Source organism: Mandrillus leucophaeus, unplaced genomic scaffold (genome assembly GCF_000951045.1).
Source record: "Mandrillus leucophaeus isolate KB7577 unplaced genomic scaffold, Mleu.le_1.0 Scaffold326, whole genome shotgun sequence".
Taxonomy (NCBI): domain Eukaryota; kingdom Metazoa; phylum Chordata; class Mammalia; order Primates; family Cercopithecidae; genus Mandrillus; species Mandrillus leucophaeus.
This window is the reverse complement of record NW_012103432.1, coordinates 1,777,901-1,800,007: the sequence shown is the minus strand read 5'-3', so window position 1 is coordinate 1,800,007 and position 22,107 is coordinate 1,777,901. Positions and strand designations below refer to the sequence as shown.

The 22,107-nt window shown below is 41.6% G+C and overlaps 1 protein-coding gene across 1 annotated transcript in view; it reads right to left on the bottom strand.

Moving 5' to 3' along the window:
• Window positions 1-7,822: 7,822 nt before the first annotated feature.
• SPTLC2 (serine palmitoyltransferase, long chain base subunit 2) overlaps window positions 7,823-22,107 on the bottom strand; it is a 125,333-nt gene continuing 111,048 nt past the window's right edge. Inside the window, exons 10-12 of the mRNA XM_011988275.1 lie at window positions 16,981-17,116; window positions 13,817-13,946; window positions 7,823-8,212 (exon numbers count right to left, since the gene is read on the bottom strand). Of these exons, the coding sequence (XP_011843665.1) occupies window positions 8,093-8,212; window positions 13,817-13,946; window positions 16,981-17,116 (386 nt within the window). The 3' untranslated portion in view covers window positions 7,823-8,092. The remainder of the gene's footprint in view (window positions 8,213-13,816; window positions 13,947-16,980; window positions 17,117-22,107) is intronic.

The following is a 22,107-nucleotide window of genomic DNA, read 5'->3' as shown; positions in this document are numbered from 1 at the left end:
TTTTTTTGAGACAGTGTGTTGCTGTCTCCCAGGTTGGAGTGCAGTGGTGTGATCATATCTCACTGTAGCCTTCAACTCTTGGGTTCAAGGGATCCTCCCACCTCAGACCCCCGAGTAACTAGGACTCCAGGCATGCACCACCATGTTCGGCTAATTTTTCAAATTTTTAGTAGAGACGGGGTCTTGCTATGTTGCCCAGACTGGGGTGGTAGAATCTTATTGTAGTTTTTATTTGCACTTCCCTGATGACTAATTATGTTAAGCATTTTTTCATGTGCTTATGGGACTTTAGTATACTTCTTTTGTGAAATGTTGTTTCCATCTTTTACCTATTTTTATGAATAGATTACTAAGTGTTAAGGGTTCTTTAGATGTTCTGTATAGAAAGCCTTTATGGAATACCTGTATTCTGAATATCTTATTTCAGCCTGGCGTTTGCTTTTCATTTTCAGTCTTTTGAAATTTTCATTTTGATCAAGTCCAACTTATCAATAATAATGCTTTTTGTGTCCTCAGAAATCATTCCTAAAGTCACAGATTTTCTTTTCTGTTTTCTTCTAGAGGTTTTATAGTTTTAATTTTTGTGTTCAGATGTATCATTTATTTTGAATTATTGTATATCTGTGAGTTAAGGGTTGAAATTCATTTCTGCCCATATGGATATTTAGTTGTTCTGGGACCATTAGTTGAAGTAACTGTACTTTCCTCACTGGAACTACTTTGGCAACTCTGTTGAAAATCAACCAGCCTTCTATGTGTGGGTCTATTTCTGGACTCTAGTATGTTTTACTGTCTACACGACTATCCTAATGCCATTGACAGTGTCTTGATCACTGCAGCTTTACAGAAAGTCTTGAAATCAGGCAGTGTAAATTCTTTTTCAAAATTGTTTTGACTATTCTAGGTCCTTTAGATTTCCATATAAACTTTATCAAATTGTCCATGTCTACAAAAAAAGATGCTAAGAGTTACCAGTTTCCATACTTTAAATTCCTCACTGGGCTGGGTATGGCAGTTCATGCCTGTAATCCCAGCATGTCAGGAAGCTGAGATGGGAGGATTGTTTGAGGCCAGGAATTTGAGACCAGTCTGAGCAACACAGTGAAACCCTGTCTCCACTTTTAAGTAATAATGAAAAAAAATTTTAAAAACCCAACCCTTTCACTGGTCTGACCCCCACCCCCTGCATAAGAGAAAGACCTCACCAAGACCTACAAAGCCCAGTGAGTCTGCCTCTACACCCTCCCCACTACCTCACCTCACCATAGAGTTTTTAATTAAGCTCCAACTATACTTTATTTCAGATCCTCCACTGATGGTTTCTCTCTCATCCCTGTCTAAACCAGATAGTGGTTCCGGTTTTTTTTTTTTTTTTTTTGAGACAGTCTTGCTCTGTTGCCCAGGCTGGAGTGCAGTGGTGCAATCTTGGCTTACTACAACTCTGCCTCCAGGTTCAAGCGATTCTCGTGCCTCAACCTCCCAAATAGCTGGAATTATAGGCACGCACCACCATGCCTGGTTAATTTTTGTATTTTTAGTAGAGATGGGATTTCGCCATGTTGGCCAGGCTGGTCTCAAACTCCTGACCACAAGTGATCCACCTGTCTCAGCCTCACAAAGTGCTAGGATTATAGGCGTGAACCACTGCGCCCAGCCTGGTTACTTTTACCAAGCTCTTTACTTTTCCTTCACAGCACTTAACAGTTTGTAAAATGACATGTATGTTCATGTGCTTGTTTACTAGCAAGTAGGAACCACAAAACTCAGTGTGCTGCCCGGCAGAGAGAGAGCACTCAATATGTATTGGTTGAATGAATAAAGGCAGATGTATCTTTCTGAATATTTTATTAGGGCAAAACAAGATATTTGCATGGGATGCTTCTTAAGTCATCTCAAGTAGTTAGTTCCCCTTCAGTTCTTAACATGCACTCTCAAAATCAACACACCTACCCCAACCCAATACTCATCGCTTCAGTCATCCAATAAAGTACAAAATAAAAATTAAAAAAATCATCATCTGGCAAAAAAGGGAAAAGGGAGAGAGTGGCATTTTAACACATTACTAAAATGTTTAAGCTTTTATTTACACATCCCCTTCTCTCAGTTTCCCAGGTTATATGAACATTACAGCAATAGAAAGCGGTTATCATCACAGCACCCCCTTGCAAATTCCCGTTTACAGGTAACTTGGTCAGGGGAAAATATGGGCCAATGAAATAAGATCTCAGCTCTCCTATAAGCTACTGCTCTCTTCTCTTTCCCCCTTCTCTTAATGTTAGCTGGCTATTACAGAGAGGGATCATCAAGACTGTGCGGGCCTACTGGCTGAAGCGACAGGGTGGCTTCCAGTGTCCTGTGAAGAACCAGCAAGGATGCTTTTTATAACTCCAACCATCGACTTCACATCACTGAGATAACAAGACTTAAGGGTAAAGACACCACGCCACCCTAGTCAGTGACGTGCACTCCACTTTCCAGGAAGACCTGGGCCAAATGACCAAGTTTTGCACAAGAAACCTGGGAATAGTGTTGGAAAAAGTCTCCTCGTGCATGGAAGCATTCACTCCTCCATGCAGATGGCAACAAGGCAGGACACTCAGAAAGCGTAAGATCAAGGTACTGCTCTTATGTGCACCTTTCATTTAACTTCCCCTCAAGTGCTCCAAAAGAACAGAGCGTTGGGTATTGCTTCATTAAGAATACAGTAATTGCAGTTTAAAAGCCATTGCATTCTTTAGGGTCAGTTTATTATAACCTATCCTACCAGAAAGAATCACAGTTTAAGGCCATTTATCATGTGTACTATGTAGTAAACAAAACCTTGTCCACAGTTCCACCACCAAGCCACTCCCAAGGGTGGACTGTGAATGTGACACTTCCACACTCACCAGAGATTAGAAAAAACATTTCTATTAGAGGCTGAAACTAGCCCCTTGGTTTCCTCCCTAGAAAAGAGCTGCTTGGAAAACAGATGTCACTGGAAATGACAAAAGGAACAACAGCATTTTCTATACAATTAAAAGCAAAGGGATCATTGGCTAGCGCTAGCATTTCTTCTGTGTGATAAGGGAAGCCAGCCCTCTAATTTGGCTCTCTGGCTGGGCACATGGCAATGGCTAGGGGCCTGGGCACACATTTTTTTTTTTTTTTGAGACAGATTCTCCCTCTGTCACCAAGGCTGGAGTGCAGTGGCACGATCTTGGCTCATTGCATCCTCTGCCTCTTGGGTTCAAGCAATTCCTGTACCTCAGCCTGCCGACATAGCTGGGATTACAGGCATGCGCCACCACGCCCGGCTAATTTTTGTAATTTTAGTAGAGATGAGGTCTCGCCATGTTGGCCAGACTGTTCTTGAGATCCTGGCCTCAAGCAATCTGCCCGCCTCAGCCTCCCAAAGTGTTGGGATTACAGGCATGAGCCACTGCGCCCAGCCACGGGCACATATTTCATGTGGATAAAGTCGAGGCAAGAAAAAGACATGCTTTTCTCCACGTAGAAGGTATTTTTTAAACTGGCTTAATGGATTAAGATGGCTGCTGGGCACTGAGCATCCACATGAAGCAAATAGCAGTGTATCTGTAGGTTCTGGGACTGAAAAAAAAATCCCTTTAAGTTCCCTTTAAGTTCTTTTTGGCTTAGTAGCCAAAAAATAATCTTTGCTTTTTATACCTCCCCCATTCACAACCCCTTTGGGCTAAGCTGATTTTAAAAACATTTTTTTTTTTTGAGATGGGGTCTTGCTATGTTGCCCAGGCTAGGCTCAAATTCCTAGGCTTAAGCAAGCCTCCTGCCTCAGCCTCTCGAGTAGCTGGGATTGCAGGCTGCATGTGCACCCAGCTCCTAACAATTCTTCTTCTTCTTTTTTCCCCCTCTTATTGAGCCAGGGTCTCACTCTGTCACCCAGGCTGGAATGCAGCGGTGCAATCATGGCTCACTGCAGCCTTGACTTTCCCAGGCTCAAGTGAATCTCCCACATAGGTGGGACTATAGGCAGGCACCACCGTGCCCGGTTAATTTAGAAAAAAATGTTTGTAGAGACAAGGTCTATCATGAAGATTCATAATCTTCATGAATGTGGACAGTTTGAAGGAAAACCACTACTCTCGTCTCTTTTTCTAAGCACAAGTAGAGATTACAGCAAGTAGAGATTAAAACTCATTGGCTTACTGAGAACACCAAGAGAGGAAAGACACCTTGGGAATTAGGTCATAGCAATGCTTCAAACAAGACAACAACTGCCCATAACCCTACAAATTCTTGCAAAACAACAGTTACCCTTATTCAACAGTTACCCATATTCTTTCTTCATGGCCTACGGCATGACCGGCAGTTCTGCACTGTTACCCAATCCTGGATCACTAGGAACCGGAAATCCTTATCAATTTGGAAAAAGGGGAAAAACAGAAAAGTAGTGGTAAATGTCATCACTTTTTCCTCCCTGAGAAATCAGGAAATCTCTCCATGGAAGCCACTCATCCCCCTGGTTTTCACCAATAAGAAGGAAGCAAAGGGTATTACACACTAGAACATTCAGCTAGGCTGAACTAGTTGAGGAATTTAGATGCAGGCTCCCTTAGGTAATGAAGAAATTTGAAAAAAAAAAAAAAAAAATTTTTTTTTTAAAGCCAAAGGAGCTAGCTTAAGCCCCTAATGAAAAGCCTCCTCCTGAAATGTAAGGCTAAGTGTACAAACAGAACCAAGGTGTCTGATATGCTATCTTCAAAGCCCAGCACCACCATATATTGGTTTTCTCTAGAGTTGGAATTTTAAAAATCAAGAACTTGAAGGTACAGAAAGAATGAAAGGCCAAGTAAAGGAGGAAGGCATTATGGAGACAAATCACTGGAAACATGTTCAACTCCTTGGTGTCTGAAGAGGCATGACACAAACATAGAGCCCTTAGTAGTTGTGTAGGATGCTTCTGTTCACCTTGACTACAGAAGCAAGAATCCTGTTTTAAAATCCTCGCCCTATCATGAATGTTTAAGATAGTGACTAAAGCACTACGATGGCTGGATTCTTCAAACAAATAAGCAGTACTTTGGGGGTTCTGGAGACTAGAAGCTTTTTTTTAAAGGTAAGGATGTCTTATCCAAAGCAAAGCAAAAAGTTGAAAAAGTGCTATAAAGTCCATTCCCCTGCTAAGTTAAAGCTTTTTAAAAAAAAGATGCGAGAAGAAACCACCACTGCTGCTTGGCCCACTCTTCATGTGGGCTTTTGATGTCTCCTAGCTATACATTTCCTGGCTTCTGATGTGATCTGCTGAAAGAGGTCTTATAAACCTGAAATAGGTAACAGCAAGCTGAATTAAAAGAGGAATGAGAAAAAGTGCTAAGAACTAGTCACACCTCTATAATTGACTCAGATGATCGGTTTTGGTAGTTATGGTTAACAGACATCTGTTTGAATCCTACCAGAGTCTTGAATCAGGCCATGTTAAACTGTGTATGAAACTATTCTTGTATGCCCCAAATCTCGACTTATTCTCAATGACTGTATTTATATATACACTTGTATTCCTCCAAGTACTTGGATAAACGATGATACCTAGGATATGACTGGACCCTAGATTTATATTACAGTTTCAAGAAGAGACAACCAACCATGTATAATGTATACATAACATTTTGTTCTTTAGAAAGTACAGAGGTCCTGGATAGATCACAGGAGGTTTGTCTCTTCAAAATAAACTTGTAACAAAATTACACTTATCTTGAAGTAACTTTGTACCAACAAAGTTTTGCAGTGACTTCATGCAAGCCAAAATAAAAAGACCAGCAGGTAAGTTCATTGCCTATAAGTCTGTGACTTTTAAAAACCCTACATTTACATTATTAAATAGTAACTGCAGTGCAAAGGCTATCTGGTATTCCAGTGGGATTCTATGCTAGGAAATTAGATGTGCAGGAACGGTTGACAATGTATTTGATTTTATAGGACTCCTTATTTAGTTACCACGACCTCCTTCTTACTTTAACCTATACATGCTAAATATAGTCTCTGCATCTCTCCTTGGTTCTTTCATTCATCTTTTTCTGTTCTTTAAAAAAGTAAAATAAGACTTTGGAATATCTCAGGGGCTCATTAAAGCTCGCGGATGCTGACAGTGAATAAATTTATACTCAAGACATTAAAAACAAAACTTCACAAACAATAATATTGCTTACATCCTCTGCTACATGTAATGTACACAAACATACCACAGCTGATGACAAGACACCCAGGAGAATTTGGATTGATAATCTTTACCAATAAAAGGAGCAATTTCAAAAACTAAAATGTGTAACATGACTTTTTTTTTGAGACACAGTTTCGCTCTGTCACCCAGGCTAGAGTGCAGTGGCATGATCTCATCTCACTGCAATCTCCGCCTACTGGGTTCAAGCGATTCTCCTGCCTCAGCCTACCGAGTAGCTGGGATTACAGGCGCCTGCCACCATGCCTGGCTAATTTTTTTATATTTTTAGTAGAGACGGGGTTTCACCATGTTGGCCAGGCTGGTCTCGATCTCCTGACCTCAAGTGAGCCACATGCCTCAGCCTCCCAAAATGCTAGGATTACAGGCGTGAGCCACTGCACCCAGCCTGTATGTAACATGACTTTCATACACTGCTTTTCCATTCTGTTCCCAATCCTTCTCCTGTAACACTTGATGGATACAAAAGGACAAGCGGATCCTGGGTATAACCATGCCAAAAGTCCGCTTCACTTACACTTTGGTTCAACTAAAAAAGAACTTTAAAATGGTGATTTTCAGATTTGTTCTTTGGTCAGGCAGTATAAAGCTCTCTGAAAAAAGTCCCTTTACCTGGTTATAGTATGAAAACAGTCAAAATAGAAAATGTCAGTTTAGGAAAGAGATCTATGTGTTCAGAATTTCTCAGAAAAAAAAGAAAAAAAATGTAGACAGGCAGACCCTAGCCCCAGAGGCCAGATTCAATTGTCTTAGGACATCAAGAATAAAAGAGAACTAGCATTCAGAAGAGTAATATTTAAGTGGGTTAGCTTCCAAAAGGCCTAAATTAATAAATCTAATCCTTAAATAGGAACATGATAAATGATTTCTGAGCAGAGGATTTACCACCATTTTCCTTTATCAGTTTAAATCCTAATCTGGACCCAGACCCAGCCAGAGACTGTCATAATTTTCAAACGTAGAAATCAGTAGGAAATGCAAGCCACAGACTCTGCAAGGAGTAATCAATTCTTTCCACACTGCCCCTGCCCCTCACCCACCGGGAGTGCACATCACTCTACGGAGCGGCTTTGTACCCAACACTCAGATGTGAGAGTGGCCTTCTAACCAGCGCGGCATGTGGGTGCTTTGAAAACAGTAAGTGCTTTAAAAAAAACGGGGTGGGACATGTTATGGCTGGAGCTTGGCAAGAACCAGAATTTGCGCACATCCTCAGACTGTGACCATTATGAAGAAATATTTGATGGTAAAGGAAGAAATCATCTGGTGACCAGAACAAAATGGATTAAGACCAAACCCTTGGGAGATTACACAATAAGCCTTTCAGCAGTCATCGCTTACTGTTTTTCTTAAAAGACTAAACTTAAGATTAAAGGGTGAATACTTCTATTGATTACTTGAATGGTTAAATAAGGATTTCAAGGCTGGCCACCTCTGAGACCTGGGTGGGAAGTAAGTGGAAGGCACTTGCTCCCTAGGGAGGAGGGCCAGGTAAGTCTCCAGGCTGTGGAGACAGCGCCAGCAGTAGCTCTTGATGGGCCCAAGTCTGCGAGGTGCTGGGATGGGGGAGTGGCCTGTGTGGTTAGCCAGAGACAGGCTAGGGTCAGTGTGATTTCACAAGTAGAATGGTTACAAAATAAAATGTTTTTTTAATGGACCGAAAAAGCAAAGTGAGTCACCTTCGTTTTTAAAGGTGAGACTTAGCAAAGGAAGGATTTGAAGCAGTTTTTTACTATTTACAAAATGTCATTCAGAGTGGAGGTGGCCACCTTCAGTAGTTGAGGCAATGTCTTTCACATGAGATGGCCATAGAAGTGTGGTTCCTGGAGCTGGCTCACAAAGGCCACAGGCTGTCCTGGGTGAGGAAGAGTTCCTCTGAGGGAGCACCAAAAAGGCTCAGTCTTCTGTTTCTTCATATGTTGTCTCGTCAAAGGGCCTGTCCAGTAGAGGTACCAACCGATGGCGGGAATACTTCAGCTGCAATAGGTCCCCAACTTCATCTATCTCCTTTAAAGCCTAAAATATGCAAGACAAAGTAGAGGTCTGTCAGAGCCAGTAGGATGCAGGCGTGCCTGGTGTTTTACTTTGCTAAAAACAATCATGGCAAGATTATCCTTCAGCAGGACTTAGGTCTAGTGCATTTACAAGATCAGACTACAATACAGCTGTGGAAGGACCTGCTTTCTGAACAAGGCTTTCAAGCTCACCATGAATGATGGGTTGTGAATAGCCAGGTATGCAGAATAAAGGCTATAATTCAAAGTATGATATGCTTGGTAGAAAAAGTTATATGCACTCTGAACGCACAAAACCGACTAAAATTTGTCATCTCTCCCTTTTGTTTTTGAGATGGAGTCTCGCTCTGTTGCTCAGGCTGGAGTGCTGTGGCATCATCCGAGCTCACTGCAACCTCCACTTCCCACGTTCAAGTGATTCTCCTGCCTCAGCCTCCAAAGTAGCCAGGACTACAGGTGCCCACCACCATGCTCAGATAAATTTTGTATTTTTAGTAGAGATGGGGTTTCACCATGTTGACTGGGCCGGTCTCAAACTCCCAACCTCAAGTGATCCACCACCTTGGCCTCCCAAAGTGCTGAGATTACAGGTGTGAGCAAATGAGCCCAGCAACTTGTTTTTCTTTTTGAGACAGAGTCTTGCTCTATTACCTGGGCTGGAATACAGTGGCACCATCTCAGCTCACTGCAACCTCTGCCTCCTGCGTTCAAGAGATTCTCTGCCTCAGCCTCCTGAGTAGCTGGGACTATAGGCACACGCTATCACGCCCAGCTAATTTTTGTAGAGACAGGGTTTTGCCATGTTGGCCAGGCTAGACTCGAACTCCTGGCATCAAGTTACCCACCCACCTCTGCCTCCCAAGGTGTTAGGATTACAGGCGTAAGTCACTCCACTGGGCGTCTTAAACTTCATTTTTAAAAAAAATCAGTATTTGGAGAGAGATAACCACCAACAGTATTACTGATATATTCCAGCACAAGAAAAAATATTCTTCATTTCGAAATGTGAAAAATATAAAGCAAATAAGAGCTGAACTTCAATGCGCTATCACAACAGCAGCACCGCTGAGAAGAGGTGTAAGTGAAAGCTCCATATGGAAACAATTTAAGTCTGAAATTAAGCTGGGAGAACCCATTGACCATTTATTCACCTGACCTCTGTGATAAGATTTATTAATTTAAGACAAAAGTCAAAGCTGGCCGGGCCTAGTGGCTTATGTCAGTACCCAGCACTTTGGGAGGCCCATGTGGGTGGATCACCTGAGGTCGGGAGTTTGAGACCAGCCAACTAACATGGAGAAACCCCGTCTCTACTAAAAATACAAAATTAGCTGGGTGTGGTGACGCATGCCTGTAATCCCAGCTACTCAGGAGGCTGAGGCAGGAGAATCGCTTGAACTCAGGAGGCGGAGGTTGCAGTGAGCCGAGATCATGCCATTGCACTCCAGCCTGGGCAACAAGAGCAAAACTCTGTTAAAAAAAAAAAAAAAAAAAAAGTCAAGGCTGAACACGCTGACTCAAGCCTGTAATCACAGCACTTTGGGAGGCCAAGGCAGGCAGATCGCTTGAGCCCAGGAGTTAGAGACCAGCTTGGGCAACACAGCAAGACCCCATCTATTAAAAAAAAAAAAAAAAGCCAGGCATAGTCTCAGCTACTCTGGAGGCTGAGGTGGGAAGATCCCTTGAGGCCGGGAGGTGGAGGCTGCAGTGAGCCAAGATCATTATCACTGTACTCCAGTCTGGGTGACTGAGCGAGACCCTACCTCAAAATCATAATAAGACAAAAGTGCACATGATCACAAAGGAATGGGCATTTATAAACTCTGACTTCAGAAGAATCTAAAATTTTTTATCAATGTAGAAAAGTAATCATTAGAAAAAAAAATTCCTCAGTAGCCCAAGGGGATCTAGATTACAAGATTTCCTCTGATCCCACACCAAATATTTCAGACAAATCAGTATCATGTGAATAAAAGATGCCATTCTAGTAAGTGCTGACTCTTGTGTGGGGTGTGTGGGTATGTTAAGGACAGGGAGCCAGTACATGCATCACCATTCATTAACAAATAGTCTACACAGAACCTCTAGATCACAGGTAAGGTGGGTTCCTAGGAGAAAAACATATATTCATTACAGAGCTGAGTAACCCAATCCTCTAGGACAGCCATCCTGCCGCTCCCCTGAGCCAATATCCTTGCGCTTTCCATTTTAAAAAATAACAAAATTACAGCTTTGAGATACAATTCACATTCAACAAAATTCACTTTTAAAGTATACAATTCATTGCTTCTAAGTATATTCCGAGAGCTGTGCAACTTTTGTCACTATCTAGTTTTAGAGTATTTTTATCACCCTAAAAAGCAACCCCATACTCACTCCTCCCTCCTCTCAGGCTGGCTGCCACCAATCTATTGTCTGACCCTATGGATGTGCCTGTTCTGGACATCTCTCAAAATGGAATCGTAAGTTACGTGGTCTTTGTTTTGGCTTCTTTCATTTGGCCTAATGTTTTCAACGTTTATCCATGCTATAAGGTCAAAGCTTCCTTCTTCTGCATCCAGCTGACCTAGTACTGTTTGTTGAAGAGACTGTTCTTTTCTCATTGACTGGTCTTGGCTCCCTTGTTGAAAATAAAGGGAGATGGCCATAGATGCTTGTACTTTATTTCTGAAATCTCAATTCTACTTCACTGGTCTATATGTCCATCCTTATGCTAGTACTCGACTGTTGTAATTACTGTAGCTTTGTAGTAATTAGCTTTGTTTTAAAATTAAGAAGTGTGAGACCTCCCACTTTGGTTTCCCTTTTCAATACTATTTTAGCTATTCCCTCCCAGTTCCATATGAATTTGAGGATCAGCCTTTTAATTTCTGCAAAAAAGGGCCAGTGGCTTAGGGTCTCCCAGTCCATTTTTTTCTGAGAAATGCTGAACACTGGATCTGCAGGTTGCTATACTGCCATCTTAACAATATTAAATCTTCCAATCCATGAACATAGGATGTCATTCCATTTCTTTAAGTCTTCTTTAATTTCTTTCAGCAAAGTTTTATAGTTTTCAATATACACATCTAAACATACAGTGTGCAAGTGTAAATTAGCCAGTGGACAAGGGAAGGGCTTTCTTTTTCTTTTTCTTTTTTGAGACAGAGTCTCGCACTGTTGCCCGGGCTATGGTGCAATGGCACGATCTTGGCTCACTGCAACCTCCGCCTCCCAGGTTCAAGCGGTTCTTCTGCCTCAGCCTCCCGAGTAGCTGGAATTACAGGCGCCCGCCACCACGCCCAGCTAATTTTTTGTATTTTTAGTAGAGATGAGGTTTCACTATGTTGGCCAGGCTGAACTCAAATGCCTGACCTCCCAAAGTGCTGGGATCACAGGCGTGAGCCACAGCACCCAGCCCGGAAAGGCTTTCTTGATTAAGTTTATTACTAAGTATTTTATTGAGTGTTACTGTAAAAGAAATTTTCATTTCTTCATTGCTGGTGCACAAAATCACTAATTTTTTGTGTGCTGATCTTTTACCATGCAACTTTGCTGAATTCATTTATTAGCTCTAGCTGTGCGTGCGTGTGTGTGTGCGCGTGCGTGTGTATTTTATAGCACTTTCTATATACAGAATCATGTCATGGGGCCCATTATTAAATGAAAATTAATTTGTATTTCATAATGGTCTAGTTCATGTTAGTTCCATGAAACATCATAAGACAAAATAACTTTAACAAATCCATGGTTTCAAAAAATGCACTTTATGCTTTAAAAACTAAATGGGAAGCAAAGCCCAACAATCCCTCGAGTGAATCTTACAAAAAGGATTAGAACTCTCAGTTGGCAAACATATTTGTTGGCAACAGAAATCTCCTTAGATATCCTAAGGAGATATCCTGGTTACATCTAAATTCCTTCATGAATGTATACAGTTCTCAGGAGTCAAAGTTGTTGTCAGAAGGCATGGATTACTGCCATAGACGCTGCTTATAGTTACATGAACTTTTTTTTAAAGGCACGTTGAAACTCTGAGTTAACAGGTGAACATGAGAAAGAAAAAAGAAAACTCTTAAAACATCAATAGAGTAGGAGGGAAAGAAAAGCTGAAATCTCTAGGTTAAAAAAAAAGGAAGCAGAAATTCACCAGTAACATTTCTGAGAAATGAGAAAAATCTATTGGAAAAATCTGACAGGCATAATCAAAATAAAGAAAAAAAACATACAATATCAAAAAGCCAAATCTAATTGGATATTGTCAGAATGTGATTAAGAATAGGCTCACAACACTGTGCCTATAGTTAACAATACTGTATTCTACATGGAAAAATTTGATAAGAGGATAGATCTCATGTTAAGTGTTCTTAGCACAATTTTGTTTTTTAAAAGGGAATACACATAGTCGTAGAAATTTTGCTGTGTAGAAATAGAGAAAAAGTCAAAAGTCTTTGGCTATTCAGGAATATAAAATGTCCATCAAACTGTTATAATGAACTTTTATAAAGAAGCATTCATAATGTTCTTTATTAGTAGCTCTTGCCAGGCGGTGGCTCACGCCTGCAATCCCAGCACTTTGGGAGGCCGAGGCGGACGGATCACCTGCGGTTGGGAGTTCGAGACCAGCCTGACCAACACGGAAAAACCCCGTCTGTACTAAAAATACAAAACTAGCTGGGTGTGGTGGCACATGCCTGTAATCCCAGCTACTCGGGAGGCTGAGGCAGGAGAATTGCTTGAACCCAGGAGGTGGAGGATGTAGTGAGCTGAAATCGCACCATTGTACTCCAGCCTGGGCAACAAGAGTGAAACTTTGTCTCAAAAAAGAAAAAAAAGAAAAAAAAAGTAGTAGTTTTCTAACTCATTAATAGATATTTCTAGCAACCAATTTTATGCAAATGTCATGTTCTAAAACTTTGTAAACTCCCAGAGGGCAATACTGATTTAAACTCTGCAATCTTAGATTTGAAACAATAACATATTAAGAGAATATATAGCGATGAGAATATATTGAGATCATAAATAATCAAGCTCACTAATAATGATCCCCAACTAGATGCCTGGCAGTGTGGTGGGTGCTGGGATATAGAATGAGTAAAACAGATTTGTTCCTATCCTCAATATTTATCTAATGGAGAAGACTGCTATTAAGTAATTATACGTATGAAGAATTCAGTAAGGGAGACTCTCAGGATTCCAAGGGAACACAGGGCAAGAAGTGTGGGGCATCCCTGAGCAATTTTCCTCTACGTGGAGATTGAAGAATGAGTGGCAGTCAGCCAGGCAGAGGGGAGAGAAAGCTCAAGAGAGAAAATTTTAGACAGAACAACATACGAGAAAGCTTCGTGTAGAAATAGGTAGAGTGGAAAGAGAACTGTGGAGTTCATAGTGAGGGAGACAGTGGAGCAAGACACAGCCGGAAAATTCTCCAGAGCTCTGATGATTCCGGTGACAGTGTTTTTGTAAATGCCAACGTTTTCAGTAGCACTGTCAACTCCTTCGTCTTACTAGTAAATATCTTAGATGCTCACAAGAACATCAAGGTCAATATATTATGAATTTCATCTAATATACAGGCCCTTTTAATAAAAGGCATATTTATATCAAGGTGAAAGTGCCTACTTACAGTATCAAGTATTTCTTTGGTATGAGCTGCTGACAGGCAAAACCTGGCTCTGGACTCAATAATCGGGGTGGCAGGAAATCCAACCACAACGACACCGACGTTCCGCTTCAGCATCTCCCGTCCAAAGGCGCTGCAAAGGGGAAAACGAGAAACAGAAGCCAGGAGGAGTAAGAAAGCACTCATTGCAGACGACTTGCTGTCCCCAATGATTTCAACTTTTTGGTGATGCAGGCATTGGAGACTTCTAATAAGAGCTTCTTTTAACTTCTTTTAAAGTTAAAATTGATAGCTCACAAATACGTTTAAAGTCAATCCTGAGGCAGTCTTCTCCTATATGGTGTCCTTCACAAAACTGAAATAACCAGCCTGGGCAACATGGCGAAATCCCGTCTCTACCAAAAATACAAAAATTAGCTGAGTGTGGTGGCGGGCACCTGTAGTCCCAGCTACTCAGGAGGCTGAGGCATGAGAATCTTTTGAAGCCAGGAGGCAGAAGCTGTAGTGAGCCGAGATCACACCACTGAGCCTGAGCAACAGAGCAAGATTGTCTCAAAAAAAAAAAAAAAAAAAAAGTGTCCCTGATATATATATAATAGTGGCTCAGAGGCTTCAAAATGAACCTGTATTTAATTAAAATCTGGTCTCTGAAATGTTAAGCTTGGCAGTTTAACATGAGTCCTCAAATTCTGAGGATTCTGCAGCTGTGGGGGATCTGCTATAACATGGCACATCTTTTCTTCTAGCAGAATGGCTGACTGGCATGAGCTCTCCAGATCACGCACTTCTTTGATTGTCTTGGGAATAACACTGCTTCAGAATTCAGGGCTTCCTTTGGTGTCTGTAAGGCCAGTTCACCTGCTGGCTTCAACCGATTACTCAGATCACACAATTCGTGTTTCACAATCCCCCACCCCTACCAGAAGCCAAACTGGAGGCCTGTGGCCTTACTCCACATCTGTGTCTTGTCTAAATAACACATTCTAACTTTTATTTAATTTTGTCTACTAAATTATTTTATTCTATTATTTTTTTTTAGTCTCTCACTGTCGCCAGGCTGGAGTGCAGTGGTGCGATCTCGGCTCACCACAACCTCCACCTCCCGGGTTCTAGCAATTCTCCTGCCTCAGCTTCCTGAGTAGCTGGGATTACAGGTGCCTGCCACCACACCCAGATAATTTTTGTATTTTTAGTAGAGACGGGGTTTCACCATGTTGGCCAAGATGCTCTTGATCTCCTGACCTTGTGAGCCACTGCACCAGGCCCAAATTACGTTGTTCTTTGTCTTTTTCTCTTGTTGACCTCCCTTATGTTTTAACTTCTCCTTTAAACTATTTACAGCATTTGTCTGAGAATTAAAAAATCTGGCCGGGCCAGTGGCTCGTACCTGTAATCCCAGCATTTTGGGAGGCCGAGCTGGGCAGATCACCTGAGGTCAGGAGTTGGAGACTGGCCTGGCCAACATGGTGAAACTCCATCTCCACTAAAAAATACAAAGATTAGCCAGGTGTGGTGGCACACATCTGTAACTCAGCTACTGGGGAGGCTGAAGCACAAGATTTGCTGGAACCCAGGAGGTGGAGGTTACAGGAAGCCGAGATCGCGCCATTGCACTCCAGCCTGGGCAATATAGATCCTGCACATTTGGCATTACATTAATGCCAGCCTTTTCAGCCTTTTCCCATTCTCTGTAGTACCAGTACATCTTCCTCAACATACCTCCTTTGTGTCAGCATGAACCTGGGTGCCCTGTAACTTCAGCACAGGCTCCCAAACTGTCTAGTGCCTTATTCTAATTCTTCTTCACCTTCTCTAAATCTTTCCTAATTAAAGTATACACAGTCAGTTGCACCTATATAGAATAAAGGAGACACAGCCTTCTTTAAAAAGAGAGCTCTAGACTGAGTCCTTTGGATCTGATAACTCTTCGTGTTTGTTTATGAGAATTCCACTTAAAGAAGAATGAAGAAAATCCTTCCCCATATCCCCTCTGAAGCCATAATACTAACTACCCATATGACTTCATGTTGAAACCCGAATTCCTCTTTTTCTCTCAGGGAGCACCTTTTCCTTACTTCCCTTTCATTTTCTTTGAATCACATTACTTCCAGGCTCCCTGATTTAATTTCCTCTCCCATATTCATTTCAGTAAACACTTACTGAGTGTCGGAGACTGTGGTGGACACGGGGGATTAAAAAATTTTTAAAAATTGCTCCTTCAATGAGTTCAAACTGGAGAAATGCTTTAAGATCCAGCTCAAAACTCACTCATCCAACGAGATATGCCTTTCTTACTGAGCCTGTACTCAGCAGGTCACTCCTTTATTCTACATCTGCAGGGCCACTTTGCATATAATAAAATTTGTTCAGTATAATTACTGTTCATTTGCTTTTCAAATGTCTTCTGGTTTCATTATATATCTGGACTTCTCAAATACATTGAAAGTTATCGTAGGGCAAGACTTTCCATTATGTATGCCTCGTACAAACCAAAGAAGCTGGTGTAATCTGCACACCTGGCAAGTATCCAGTAACAAACACACTCTGATAAAATCTCTCTGACCTCATGGCCCATTGCTCCCCCTGGGACACTGTGCTGCAATTCCAGGGACCTCTCTGCTACTCTTAGGTCACCTAAGCAAGCGCGCTCCTGCATTGTGGCCTTTGCACAGATGCTTCTTTCTCCAATGGTTAACTGTCAGCTCCTTCAAATCATTTTTCCTTCCCACGGAGGCTTACTTACCCTGACCACACTATTTAATAGTGTTATCTGCCCACCCACAGGGCACTCTAAACTCCCCATATAGGTCCTGCTCTATTTTTTTCCATAGCACTTTCTAACATAGTACACAGTTCATTTATTACGTCTGTCTGACTGTTGCCCCTACTAGACTGTAAGCTCTACAAGGACAGAGATGTTTGTATTTTATTCACTGATCTATCCCAGGCCCCTAGAGAGTACATGAAACTCAAATGTTTAATGAAAGAACAACAAATTAACATACCTAACAATTTGGAATTCACTATTTGATCTATGGCATATGTACCAAATGAAGGTTAACACAATAAGGACAAGACCATTTTCCCTAACAAAATACGTAAGCCCTAGTCTCACATCACAGATAAGTATAAGGACAGACTAGTCTGTGATCTGCAACAAAACATACCCAATTTTGGCAGGCATGTAGAGCATCAAAGGCACTACTGGAGAGTCTTCATTTCCATAGATGATGAAGCCCATCTCTTTCAGGCGTCTCCTGAAATACCTGGTGTTTTCAGCTAACTGTTGTACACACTCTTTACCTGCAAAGTCGTGGTGAGAGAAAACAAAATAATATTAAGTAAAAAGGAATGGAAAAAAAGACAGCAATCTCCTCTATCTCCATTCTACCTAATCAGTTCTGTTTCGTTTTTTTCCATTTCACCATAAAATATTTTACACAGTAAACTGAAAGGATTATAAATGTAAAATGTCTCATTTTGTATTCTGTCATTCTACCTGTTAACAGCAGAAGTTATAATAATGTAAAAGACGTTTAATGGAGCGTTAGCATCCTCAAAGAATTTCAGCCATACCCCCTCACTGAGCACTCCACAAATCCCTGGACAGTAGGCAGGGTATTTATGATTATCTTCATATGATAGGTCAGGAGACCCTCACCAAGGTGGTGACATGCCTACAGTTGCACAACAGTGTGTGCCACATTACAAGTAGCAAGTGGCACAGCTTCAACTAGAATTTACGTTTTCTAACTTTAAGATTCATTCCAATCAATTGTGATGCAAATAAATTTTACACACGAGACCAGAGATGAAGCAATTTAGGCCCTCAAATTTTCATCTTCTGAGTTTCATTTTGTTGTTTCCTTACAATTTTTTTTTTTTTTTTTGAGACGGCATCTCGCTCTGTTGCCCAAGCTGGAGTGCAACGACATGATCTCAGCTCACTGCAATCTCTGCTTCCCGGGTTCAAGTGATTCTCCTGTCTCAGCTTCCTGAATAGCTGGGGTTACAGGCGCACACCACCACTTCCAGCTAATTTTTGTATTTTTAGTAGAGACGGGTTTCACCATGTTGGCTAGGCTGGTCTTGAACGCTTAACCTCAAGTGATCCGCCCACCTTGGCCTCCCAAAGTGCTGGGATTACAGACGTGAGCCACCACACCCTGCCTGTTTCCTTAAAACTCTTATCAGACAGCAGTAGCATATTTGTAATAGTATAAAGTCATATCTTTAATCCTATTGTGCTCATCTTCCCTAAAACACAAATGGATTAAAACGCACATTTCTGTAATTGCGAACTGACTAAATAATTGGGCAAGTTTTGACATTATGGTAAGTTGATCTTTGAAAAGATATCCAAATAATTGTTCTGTTATACAGAGCAATGCAATAAATTTAAAAGATCCACTTGTAAAAGGCTAAGAACTATTTTAGAATCTTCTCAACCATAAATACTCATGAATAAAAAAGGCTGCAGTAATTTTCATATATAGATTATAAAATCAGCAATTTTTTTTTTTTTTTTTTTTTTTTTTTGAGATGGAGTCTTGCTCTGTCGCCCAGGCTGGAGTGCAGTGGTGCAATCTTGGCTCACTGCAAGCTGTCTCCCAGGTTCAAGCCATTCTCCTGCCTCAGCCTCCCAAGTAGCTGGGACTACAGGCGCCCGCCACCTCGCCTGGCTAATTTTTTATATTTTTAGTACAGACAGGGTTTCACCGTGTTAGCCAGGATGGTCTCAATCTCCTGACCTTGTGATCTGCCCACCTTGGCCTCCCAAAGTGCTGGGATTACAGGCGTGAGCCACCATGCCCAGCCAAAGTTCTTATTTTTAAAAATTCAAACATGATACATAAGTTCTTATGACAAATTAGCCAGACATACAGATAGCTAACAAATGTCCTTAGAATTGGAATACTAACATATCCATCATTCATGGGAAGCTACTCTAGATAAGTTGGCCACAAATAAGTCAAAATTAATACTCTTTATGCAGATAATTTCAAGTTGATCAGAGAAAAACACTCAAGCTTAGATTAGCCTCGTGTGAACACTGAAGAGCATCATTTATGTCATCGTTTAAGTTACAAAGAAGAAAGCAGATATTAAAGTGTGTTATATTTAAGTATGTTGGGAACTGATGAGCCAAGTACCCTAATTTCCCCCTAGAAATATCAATACATGCTTAATCTACATTTAGAAGATGAGACTTCTTTCAGTCATGGAGTACTAGAGACTGGATTTTACCTTCCTGCTGTAAACAATAGGAAACCGGACAAAGTACATAAACAATGACTTTTAGACACTGAGCCACGGGGAGTGCCAGACTGCGTTGCCTGAAGGCAGGCCACAGGCTGCTGCACAGGGAAGGAGGGCCCAGTCTTGCCAGCTGAGGACATCTGAGATTGGGGTGGAGAGCTGTCCATTGAGATCAGAGCTGGGGAGGCTGCGGGGGCTAGAATTTGCTGGGCAGTGTACAGGAGCAGGGAGCGGGGGTGTGATGAGAGCGCTTTAGGGATCTGCAGAGGGGTCCCTTTGAACTTTGGGAAGAGTACTGATTTGTATACACACGAAGGGAAGCTAGCAGAGGCTGGGGAAAAGATCCATCAGAAAGCAATAGGCCAAACAATCCTGCACTCACATGGAGCTGGGAATAGTTTGTATTTTTATCCACCAAAATGTAAAGATCTTATAGTATGTGGAGTCCTCAGAAGGGGACTCCACTCCTATCACCTTAGTAGTGGAGACAAATTAACCCTAGACTAAAAATTGGTCTGAACCCACCCTAACCTTAAAAGCAAGCCTTGCAAGGATCCTGTTGATTCCAGGAACAAAGTCCAACATTACCTAAAGGAAAACAACAAGATATAGAACCTACCAATGTAAAATTAACAATGTCCAACATATAATTTTAAAATTCTAGGCATTCAAAGAAACAGGAAAATATGATGTACAACCAGCGGAAAAGTCAGTTAATAAAAACCGACCAGAAATAACAGAGTGTTAGCAGATACGGATGTTAAAGGCCATTATAAATATGATCTATATGTTCAAAAAGGTAGAAGAAACATGAGGGAGAGAAATATATAAAAAGGAACAAATGATTACTAAGGCAACAATGCTGATGAATCTCAAAACTTATATAACGTTCCTTGAAATAACCCAGACATGAGACTGCATACTGTATGAATTTGTTTGTATGAAACTCTAAAAAGACATACTATAATGACAGAAAACAGATTCATGGTTGCCAGAAAGTATGGGAAGGGGGCTAATAGCAAAGGGGCAGGAGGGAACTTTCAGGAGAGGCGATGAAAATATTCTAACTTTGATTGTGGCATGGTTATAAGATTGGATACATGGGGCTGGGCGTGGTGACTCACGTCTGTAATCCCAGCACTTTGGGAGGCCGAGGCAGGTGGATCATCTGAGCTCAGGACTTCAAGACCAGCCTGGCCAACGTGGCGAAACCCCATCTCTACTAAAAATACAAAAATTAGCCAGGCGTGGTGGTGGGCGCCTGTAATCCCAGCTACTAGGGAGGTTGAGGCAGAAGAATCGCTTGAACCTGGGAGGTGGAGGTTGCAGTAAGCTGAGATCGCCCCACTGCACTCCAGTCTGGGTGACAGAGGGAGACTCTGTCTCTAACATAACATAACATAACATAACATAAATAAAATAAAATATAGAAAGACTGGATATATGTCAAAACTCCGGGAATTTATTAGTTGAGTGTACATTAATTTTTTCTGCATCCAATTTACCATTTTACAACTCACCACCCTTTTTTTTTTCCTTTTCTTTTTTGAGACAGGGTCTTACCATGTCACCCAGGCTGGAGGGCAGTGGCACAATCTTGACTCACTGCAACCTCTGTCTCCCGGGCTCAAGAGATCCTTCTGCCTTATTCTCCCGAAGCTAAGACTACAGGTGTGCATCAACACGCCCGGCTAATTTTTTGTTTTATTTTTTGTAGAGATGAAATTTCACCATTGTTACCCAGGCTGGTCTGGATGTCCTGGGCTCAAGTGATCCACCTGCCTGACCTCGCAAAGTGCTGGGATTACAGGTGTGAGCCACCATGCCGCCCAGCCACCACCTTTTAAAAAAATCACAAACCTTTTAGCTATCAAATCACAAATTAACTAGCCTCTGTTTAAAAAAAAAAAAAAAAAAAGTCTTTTCAAACTAAAAATGAAACTACCATACAATCCAGCAATCCCACTACTGCTGTTTATCGAAATAAAAGGAAATCAGTGTATCAAAAGGATATGTGCACAGCTGTATTTACTGCAACACTATTCACAATAGCCACGATACGGAATCAATCTAAGTATCAGCAGATGAATGGATAAAGAACTGTGGCAGATACACACAATGGAATACTATCCAGTCATGAAAAGAATGAAATGCTGCCATTTGCGCAACATGGATGGCACTGAAGGTCATGATGTTAAGCGAAATGAGCCAGGCACGGAAAGACACATGTCGCATGTTCTGACTCATGTGGGAGCTAAGAAAGTTGATCTCGCGGAGGTAGAGAGTAGAACAGTGGTTACCAGAGTCTGGGAAGGGTAGGGAAAGGAGGTTTGAAGAGAGGTTGGTTAATGGGTACAAACATATAGTTAAATAAGAGGAATAAATTATAGCATTTGATAGCACAGGATGACTACAGTTAACGGTAGTTTACCGTGTATTTCAAAATAGCTAGAAGAGCTGAAATGTTCTAAACACAAAGAAATAATAAATGTTTGAGGTGATGCATATCCTAAATACTTGATTTGATCAGAGTATTTGATACTGTATGCATGTACCAAAATATCATACGTACCCCATAAATATTATTAAGTATCCATTTTTACAAAAAGGAAAGCCAGGCACAGTGGTGTGATTCTGGCTACTTGGGTGGCTGAGGCAGGAGGATCTCTGGAGTCAGCAGTTCGGCGCTGTAGTGAGCTATGATCGCACCTGTGAACAGCCACTGCACTCCAGCCTTGGTAACACAGTGAGACTCTTGTCACTTACGAAAAATTAGCCAGGCACAGTGGCTCATGCCTGTAATCCCAGCACTTTGGGAGGCCAAGGTGGGTGGATCACCTGAGGTCAGGAGTTTGAGACTAGCCTGACCAAATGGAGAAGTTCCATCTCTACTAAAAATACAAAGTTAGCCAGGCATGGTGGCACATGCTTGTAATCCCAGCTACTCGGGAGGCTGAGGCAGGAGAATCGCTTGAACCTGGTAGGCAAAGGTTGCTGTGAGCCGAGATCGCGCCATTGTACTCCAGCCTGGGCAA